This window comes from Lotus japonicus, chromosome 3 (genome assembly GCF_012489685.1).
Source record: "Lotus japonicus ecotype B-129 chromosome 3, LjGifu_v1.2".
In the NCBI taxonomy this organism is placed as follows: domain Eukaryota; kingdom Viridiplantae; phylum Streptophyta; class Magnoliopsida; order Fabales; family Fabaceae; genus Lotus; species Lotus japonicus.
Window position 1 is genome coordinate 652694 of NC_080043.1, and position 9547 is coordinate 662240.

The 9547-nt window shown below is 38.5% G+C and overlaps 1 protein-coding gene across 2 annotated transcripts; it reads right to left on the reverse strand.

The window, feature by feature from the left end:
• Positions 1-4647: 4647 nt before the first annotated feature.
• LOC130748088 (probable receptor-like protein kinase At1g80640) lies at positions 4648-8142 on the reverse strand. 2 transcript variants are annotated; one of them, XM_057601186.1, is made up of 10 exons: positions 7650-8142; positions 6992-7183; positions 6632-6873; positions 6404-6536; positions 6242-6305; positions 6061-6157; positions 5886-5985; positions 5408-5526; positions 5230-5319; positions 4648-5136 (listed from the first exon to the last, which is right to left on the reverse strand). In XM_057601186.1, the coding sequence occupies exons 1-10, from the start codon at positions 7774-7776 to the stop codon at positions 4984-4986; spliced, it is 1317 nt and encodes a 438-aa protein (XP_057457169.1). In that variant the 5' UTR covers positions 7777-8142; the 3' UTR covers positions 4648-4983. The 2 variants fall into 2 exon arrangements, with proteins under 2 accessions (XP_057457169.1, XP_057457170.1); XM_057601187.1 differs by having other exon boundaries at positions 6992-7162; positions 7650-8140.
• Positions 8143-9547: the final 1405 nt, after the last annotated feature.

Sequence of the window (9547 nt, forward strand, 5' to 3'; positions counted from 1 at the left end):
TTGATTAGTGAACACTAAGAATCTGTGGTAGGAATTTCTATGTCTCTCCCACGGTACCCCCGTTCATACTTATCTGTTGCGGCGCAAGGAATGGAATACGAATTCTTTGTATGGCGTGGTCAATAATTCGAGATTGTACTGATTCAGTAATGTGGTCTTTGTATGGTCAATGGCTGGTATTATTTTAATGTGTTGTTCCTTTTTTTATGTTGTCTGCATTTTAGCTAATGTATGTGTGTGCCAAGATGTGGGACCAGATGTTGTAACATCGTGCTGTGACATTTGTCCCTGCGGATCTGCTGTGTGTTTGGCTGATTTTTCTAGAAGCTTTGGATGGATTTCGTGATAATCAAGTTAGGGTTATTGAAGAAGCTTCTCTATGCTATCTGGAATATATTATAGTGGAATCAAATCTGTTGAAGAGGATTTGATTTGGTTTAAATTGTGAAAGTTGTTATCTTTTGTTCAAATCTTATTTGATAAGATTTGTTACTGGTTTAAAAGATTTGTTCCAGATCTGTTTTATGGACTCTATTTTCGTGTAAGCCCATTGAAGATCAAGACCAGAAGAACGGCTATTTAAGGAGGCTTAACCCTAGTTGCAAAGTGTGCCTTGGGCACCCAAGGATTGGGTTTTTAGGGTTTTGTTTTGTGAGTCCTTGTTCTGTTATTTTGTACACCTCTCTACTGCCTCCATTGATAATCATATGGCTTAGAGTTGGTTTGTTTAGTTGAGTTGTAATCTCTTCAAATTGTTGTTTGATCATGAGATCTATCTTTCAATCTCTTGTAAGGGATCGGTCACTGTGGCAGTGATCATTAGGAGTTAGGGGAAGTTTCCTCATAGCTTAGAGGAGAAGGGCTAAGCTAGATTCACTTATGTAATAGTGGTAGACATTGAAGAGGCTCTATACTAAGGGGGAGTACTTAGGTATAGGAGGGACTTTCATGTGACCTGAGAGCTATTATTTGATAGTGAATTGACTCCTGGATTGGTATCCTCCAGATGTAGGTGATGTTGCACCGAACTGGGTTAACAATTCCCAGTGTTTTTTTTCGTTGATTTAATTTATGTATTGTTGTGCAATTGTCGAACCGATTGTCCCAACATCGCGTTCGACATCTGTCCTGTGCGAGAACCAGAATTTCAATTGGTATCAGAGCAGGCACCCTATTCTTTTTGGGTGAGTTCCAGGGAATATATTCTGGTTTCATGGACAACGCCAAGGAAGGAGGTATCCGCTGCTGTTTATGTTATGATGTGCAACTGATAGTTGTTGATGAATATTTTCTCCACCCCTGTGCTCACAAGTTGTGTTAGCCAAAATTCTGCTAATAAGGGGGAGTATTAGTATGTGTTTTCTGAGATTGGTTTTTGTGCATAGCTGCTGATCATGGCTATGTTGAAGATGTTTTTGTGTAAGCTACCTTGATATATTCTGTTTGCTCTGATCTGATGTTTCAAGCTGCAATATTTCTAAAGAGCCTTATGGTAGTGGATTGTATTAGCTAAAATTTGACAAAGGGGGAGATTGTTGTTCCTTTTTTTATGTTGTCTGCATTTTAGCTAATGTATGTGTGTGCCAAGATGTGGGACCAGATGTTGTAACATCGTGCTGTGACATTTGTCCCTGCGGATCTGCTGTGTGTTTGGCTGATTTTTCTAGAAGCTTTGGATGGATTTCGTGATAATCAAGTTAGGGTTATTGAAGAAGCTTCTCTATGCTATCTGGAATATATTATAGTGGAATCAAATCTGTTGAAGAGGATTTGATTTGGTTTAAATTGTGAAAGTTGTTATCTTTTGTTCAAATCTTATTTGATAAGATTTGTTACTGGTTTAAAAGATTTGTTCCAGATCTGTTTTATGGACTCTATTTTCGTGCAAGCCCATTGAAGATCAAGACCAGAAGAACGGCTATTTAAGGAGGCTTAACCCTAGTTGCAAAGTGTGCCTTGGGCACCCAAGGATTGGGTTTTTAGGGTTTTGTTTTGTGAGTCCTTGTTCTGTTATTTTGTACACCTCTCTACTGCCTCCATTGATAATCATATGGCTTAGAGTTGGTTTGTTTAGTTGAGTTGTAATCTCTTCAAATTGTTGTTTGATCATGAGATCTATCTTTCAATCTCTTGTAAGGGATCGATCACTGTGGCAGTGATCATTAGGAGTTAGGGGAAGTTTCCTCATAGCTTAGAGGAGAAGGGCTAAGCTAGATTCACTTATGTAATAGTGGTAGACATTGAAGAGGCTCTATACTAAGGGGGAGTACTTAGGTATAGGAGGGACTTTCATGTGACCTGAGAGCTATTATTTGATAGTGAATTGACTCCTGGATTGGTATCCTCCAGATGTAGGTGATGTTGCACCGAACTGGGTTAACAATTCCCTGTGTTTTTTTTCGTTGATTTAATTTATGTACTGTTGTGCAATTGTCGAACCGATTGTCCCAACATCGCGTTCGACATCTGTCCCGTGCGAGAACCAGAATTTCATAATGGAAGCAAGCTGCAGAGTTTGATTAAGGTCTCCAGTGGTGCAACACCTTTGAATGCAGCGGATATTTATTACTTTGTCCAAACTTTCCTAATCTTGATTTCATACAAGATACGTGAATAATGAGGAAGCCACAATTTCAACAATAGATAAAGATGGTTATTGGAGATGTTTATTTCAATCAGGATGAGTATATACATACATCTGATCGCTATCTGATCGCTTGCAAGGTATTATCAAATACAAGGGCTTTCAGATTGCTCCTGCTGATTTAGAAGTTGTGTTAATTTTGCATCCTGAAGTAGTTGATGTTGCTGTTACAACTACCATGTATGAAGAAACTAGAGAGATACAAGGTGGCTCTTTGGTCCAGCCAAGTTCTCAATTAGTGAGTTGGGTTACTCTGGTAATATTTCTTCTGTTGAATGGATGTATGCATCTGATGTGCACTGCAACTCTTTCTTAGAGTCCAATATTGAAGTTGCTATTGTTTGAAAGGGAAAAGTCTTTACCTAATCGTTGGGAGTAGGCGGTGAAGGGAAATTTCAAGTCTCTACGATTTCTGATTACCGCATTGCATTGTGTGGCAGTAGCTTCTCTTCTCGAGTTAATTATATTTGTTACAAGCTATGCATATGATATATATGCTCTAGCTTGAGGGGAAGTGTTGTGTGAATTTCTCTCTCCGACAGCAGTGGCTTCTTGAGTTAATAATATTTGTTACAAGCTATGCATATGACATATATGCTCTAGCTTGAGGGGAAGTGTTATTAGAGACTACGGTCAGCCACCACCGTCGGATTTCAAGCCACGCGCCCTCACGACTCACGTGCCTCCCATCTCTCTGCGTGTGAAGTCCACGCGCCGCTCTCTCCGCTGCTTTGTTATAGCTGGTCCTCTTTGTGTATCAGCTAGGTTTGGTTTTAAGGATCCTCTGTTTTGACGTGTGTTGTGTCGTCACAGTTGTGATCATCCGGTCGTCCTCTCCCTGTTTGGTTTGTGGGTTTGCTGTTTTGACCCTGTTTGAACGTTTCTCGTGCCATCTCTCATTGTTGGCCAAGTTTGGTTTGGTTTGGTTTGGTTTGGTTTGGTTTGGTTTGGTTTAGTTTGGTTTGGTTTAGAGTTTTAACTCTGTTTTCACGCTCAGGTTCCGCATTGGATTTTGAGACTTGAGTTGTTGTTTGCGTCTCATTGTTCGAGATGCTCTTATTATACTGCTCTTAGCTGACTTTATGCAATTTGGTTTTGAAGGTGTCATTATCACCTTCGTTTGTTTCGTCTCGATTGTTTGGTTTTCTGGTTTAGGGCTTCAGCTGCGAGTTGCGCTGGCCCACTCTCTAGTTGAGAGTTATTGGTTCTGGTTTAGGGCTTCAGCTGCGAGTGGCGCTGGCCCACTCTCTAATGTTTGAGAGTTGTCTGTGTCAAAGTTGACACCATTGTTTGTCTTAGAAGCCATCAATCAGTCGACCTCAAGTATGTTTTATTTCTGTGTGGTTGTTGTTGGGGAGTTGTTGCTTCAGCCTTGTTTTGTTTTCGGGCGTATTGTTGCTGGTTTTTTTTCGCCCTTGTTTGCTGGCTCAGCTACCCTACGACACTCCAGAAGAATTGGTTTTTGTCTTGCATCAATTTCAGCCAGATCAAGTATGAGAAGTTGTCTTTTGCCTGCCTATGAATTTAGCAGAAGTTCAAAAGATTATTCAATTTGAAGTATTAGAAGTTGTCTTTTGCTGCCATGGATTTACTAGAAGTTTGAAAAGTTATTCAATTCAGAGTTTCACCAAGACTGTCATTATTAAGGGATATCTATTAAGATAATTTTCTTCTTGGGTTCGATTTGTTACAAGCTTAAAGCTAAGTAAGCTTTAGCTTGAGGGGGAGTGTTGAATATCTATTAAGATTTAGTTTATTATTAGTCTTATCTCATAGAGATATTGTTAAGATTTGTTTATCTATTTTAGATTAGTATCTATTTAAATAGGGATGATATCTATTTAATTAGAGATAGGTTTAGATAGATTTAGTTTCTTTTTGTCTCTTTGTTAGTCTATATATATTGTAGTCTATAGTCAAGTATTAATCAATGAAATACAAGTAATATTTTATCAAATTCAAGTGATACCATATGAAAAGGTAACATATTTCAAATAGCAATCTGAGACAAGTATAACTTACTTTTATCTTATGAATAATGATTGTGTATCATAGCTTGTAAAGATGATAATATTATATTGAATTACAACTAATACAAAGAACAACCAAATTGCAATCATGGAAGGTTGCATACAAAAGGATGGCTCCACCTGGAAAAGGATGATCATAATTGGATATTTCTCTTTACAACAACAATAATAACACAAGTCTTATCCCACTAAGTGAAGTCAGCTATATGGTTGAGCTCGATCAAAAACATGAGTGATATCAGTGGGAAACACAATTGTGGGGTAAAAAAGGTGCACAAATACCATCTTTGAAGACACAATTGTCTGATATCAGTGAGAATTCTCAGAGCTGATTGGTTCTGTAACTCTGAGTGACCCTCCAAGCTCAACAGGCACCAAAGGGATGAGAGAATGCAGAACATCTGTTATCAATGGCCTATAACTTGGTTCTGGTTGGACACAGAGTACAGCCACTGCAGCAACCTGTAAAATGTTAATGTCAACTTAAGATTCAGCATTTATCACAAACCAGGAAAAACATGTGAGATTACATTACAGAGCCTCTATTCAATGAACCTGATATAAATGTTTCAAATCCATTGTGTCTCTGATAACAGGATCCAGAATACTCGGAAGCTTTGCTCTGTCAGTTAGTTGAGGCATGGCCTGCAAGTTTAAAGTTTTAACCACCAAGTACAACAGAACGCAGTATCTCAATTATCCATTAACGAAAAGCTTATGAAAGAAAACATACCCATGAGACAAGGGATAGATATTGTTGTGAGGACGAGTTCTCCATGGGTTTTCTTGCTGTTAAGAGTTCTAGAAGGAGAACCCCAAAAGCATAGACATCACTCTTATCAGTTAGTTTACCTGAAAAACTAGCTATTGTTATATTTTGTTTTGAGGAATAGGAGAAAAGAAAACATCAAGTTCCATATTTTAGTTAAAGCTCAAAGTTTAACCAATGTAAAAGAATTCACTAATATCTCCCTTTTCTGATAAAAGTAACTCGTAATTTATACAATAACAAATATAACTAAAATCATTACCACTTGAGGTGGTCATCTACCCAAATCAATTGACATCATAGATAAGGTTGAAAGGTACACTGAAGCAATGTTTTTAAGAAATGATTAATACTACAACCACTTTGTTCAAGAAAGGAGCAAACAGGGCAAGAAGGTTTATGTTTTTGTCTTTTAATGATAATAATGAATGTTTTATTATACCATGTGATATGTACTCAGGTGCCACATATCCCAAAGTTCCTGACATCTTCATGTTCTTGTGTTGCACTCCAGAAGCTATAGCAAGTCCAAAATCTGATAGCTGAATCACAAAACTCAGTAAGGGTAGTGAAGACATAAGTAACATGTACGATTAATAGGTCACTAAGGAACTAACCTTGGCATTGAAGTTAGAATCCAGAAGAACATTGGAAGATTTTAGGTCTCTATGAACCACAGGAGGATTGGAGTGCTCATGGAGATATTCTAATGCTCTACCAAATGAAACGTATCATTCATTATACATAAAACAAGGGATATTAAATTAGTTTTTAGAACAATATGCGTCGTAAACTCACCGAGCAACATCAATTGCAATTCTTAACCGGAGATGCCAAGTTAACGGTGATCCATGATTAGGCCCTACAATTGGTTATACCAATGAACAACATATGATGCTTAAGTTCCCACTAAACAGTATTTTTCTCAGTTTTCAGAATCAACATTACTGAAAAACTTACCATGTAATTGAGTTTCCAGAGATCCATTCTCCATCAATTCATAGACAAGAAACCTTGATTCACCATGAATACAATAGCCCAGAAGTTTTATGATATTCTGATGCCGTATCTTGCTCAACCAACTCACTTCGTTCTGCAATTAGTGCAGTAACTAAAGGCAAATTCAGTAAACGGAAATACTACATCCTACGAAATTGATATTCAAAACTAATTCTAAAGGACTATCACCTCAAATTCTCTATCAGCATCACTATCTGCTTTTTTCACTGCTGCCTGGAAATGTTCATCAAAACGAGCTCTATAAACAACTCTAGAGCCACTCTCTCCCATTACATTGTTTGTGCTAAAATTGTTTGTTGCAGCCTCTAACAGCTGAAAGTCGAAAATAGCTACTGAACTCTTCTTATCTGCCATCCTTGAGTAATTAAGTTTAGCATTAACAGAGCTTACACTTTCCGCTTTTGCAACCTCTACAAGTTCAATAAGTAAAATGAGTGAGCGACAAAAATGGATTTTTTTTCTGTGCCTGCAATGCATTACCTCTGTGCAAAAGCAAAAGAAAAGTTTCAAGAGAGAAAATAGTCATACCCATGGTTCCTAGGCTTTTACCATTTGAGCTTCGAACATATTTATGTCGACGGAGCCAGACATATAGCAAGAATAGGAAGGTTCCTCCAAGAAGTGCAGAACAAGCAATTAGTGCTACTAGAATCCTCTTATTCAAACTATGGTGGTGCACTATTCTAACCTCCTGAAATCCTGTTTCAACATAAGACAATACTAAAATACATTTAAAAAATGCTGATGAGTGTTCACAACTCATGAAACTAAATCTATGAACAAGAGGGTAGTGACTAGTAAGATCTCCACAGGGTCAGAGGAGACATATCAAATTGTCCATGTCTATTAAGCAAGCAAAACTGAGGAACCAAACTTGTTTTATCACTATATATGACTACAAGATTGCAAGTAAAGGGTATATCATTTTTCAGCGACTTGAGCAATAAAAATGCAAAATTTTCAATCCTTTAATTGCAAGATTGCATTTTTCAAAAACCACACTTGAAATAGAAAGTACAGTACAAACAGTGAGCTTTTGTTGTCTGGGGTTTCAAGTTCAGAACTTTTTAGTGTTTGGAACCAACTCCGCTAACTCTTAGAAGCACATTATCAAGCATGGAGCTAGCAGAAACTCAAAAAATACTTAACATAAATCAAGCATTGATTTATTTATTTGGCAAAGTACCTGGAGATTCAGCTTGTGCATTTGCAGAAGATTGAGAAACAGAAATGGAGGATGCAGCATGAAGAATTGCAGAGGAAAGAGAAACACTCATCACCCAAATGGGTAGGAACAGAACAGGAACATTCATTTTGGGTGTTCTTATTCAAGGAGAGTGAATGGGACAGAGAAGGAGAATGTTATATGAGTAGGAATAACTTGTCAAGTGAAGCTTGTTCAATTTTGAAACATGTTTTGGCAGTAATCAGCTCAGCAGAAATGGACAAAAGCACTTTCAGGGAAACCGAGAAAGTGCTTTGTTACTCCATTTGATTCGATAATTGATGGATGGTGATGATGAGTGGGTTCATGAGAGGTAGAAATAGAGAGAGAAAGATGCAATATGGAACCTGAAATCATGTGGTAGTTATGCAAAGGAAGAAAAGAAAGAGAGAGAGAGAGAGAGTTGAAAAGTTATGGGGACACACAGGGCTTGTGAAGATGTGGATAGTGGAGACAGATACTTGGGGGACCTCTTTGCACACCATATTGATGTTGTTGTTGTGGGTCATCATCATTCATGACTTCATGTCATACCAGTAATATTAATAGAAGGATCTAAGGTGACTTGATAACTTTCGAAACATAATAGCCTAAAGCTCTCACCTTATTCTTTACCAATTTTTACCTCTTCTTGTTTTCAAATGTGATAAGACTTGTCCTCTAGGCTCTAACTCATTTGTAGTCCTTCTTATTTGTGAATTTGTGTTTGCGTATTTAAAAATACGGTGAAAAATTACGATGGATTCAAGATTATAATGAATAGAGGTAAATTCTCTTAATTTTTGCATTTGACCGGGGATTTTAGCCTAAAATCAATTTTTGGTGAAGTACTATGATTGATTCTCCAATCAAAATCAATTATTGGGGTATTTGGTTGTGTTATTTAATAACAAGTTTAACTCTAATCAACTTCGGTGAAGTTACCGATCTTAACTTCTACAATAGACATAATTAACTACGGGGTTTTACAATTAAATTTCACAAGCATTACGCTATAGAAATCACATTTTCATATATAAATCAAAATATAAGTCACTTCAATTTTAATTCAACTTTATTTAGAGGTATCAAAATGGGCTAGGCCATAACCCGATCAATCTATCAAAATTTAAGTCTGATCTAGATTGGACCCGCTCAACCATGCTGGACTGGGCGAGCCCCTAGAGGGGCAACGCCCAGCATGTATCTCGCCCTGGGGCAGGGCCCTGGCCTTCAGATGGGCCTTGACCTCGGAGGCCCAATTGGCCCAATAGGTAGTACCCAAGCTCTATAAATAGGAGGTAGTTATCAAGTGTAAGGGACTTTTTTGGCTCATTGGATGAAATAACACATGAAATTCAGCATTCTCTCTCTTACTCTCTCTCTCTAGCACAATCTCTCTACCCTTAGGTACTATACCTTTCCTCAATGTTCATTCCCAGAACATTTGGCGCCGTCTTTCACGTGGATTGATTGTGCATGAAGTTACTTCTGATTGTGATTAGGCAACTCTCTGGTTTTCCGATTTTGATTCTGTGACTAGTGTTGGTTTTCCGATCGAGTTTGCATCGTTTCTGGTTTGGATGGAGACTCGACGCAGGAGGCAACATCACTCACCAATGCGACAGCGGATTTCGCCGCCTCGGCGGCCTCATCGTGTGGACCTGGATTCTCCGGTGCGAACGGCAGGAGTACAGTCGCCCTCTCCTCCTCCATCACCACCACCTCCTCCATCGCCTTCACAGGTGGGATCTCGGGAGCACTCACCAGGGAATTCACCTGCTCCGGAACAACAACCGGCGGTGACGTAGGAGCAATGGCGCCATTTGATGCGCAGCATTGGCAACATCCAGCAGCGGAATGAGCATCTACAGGCTCAG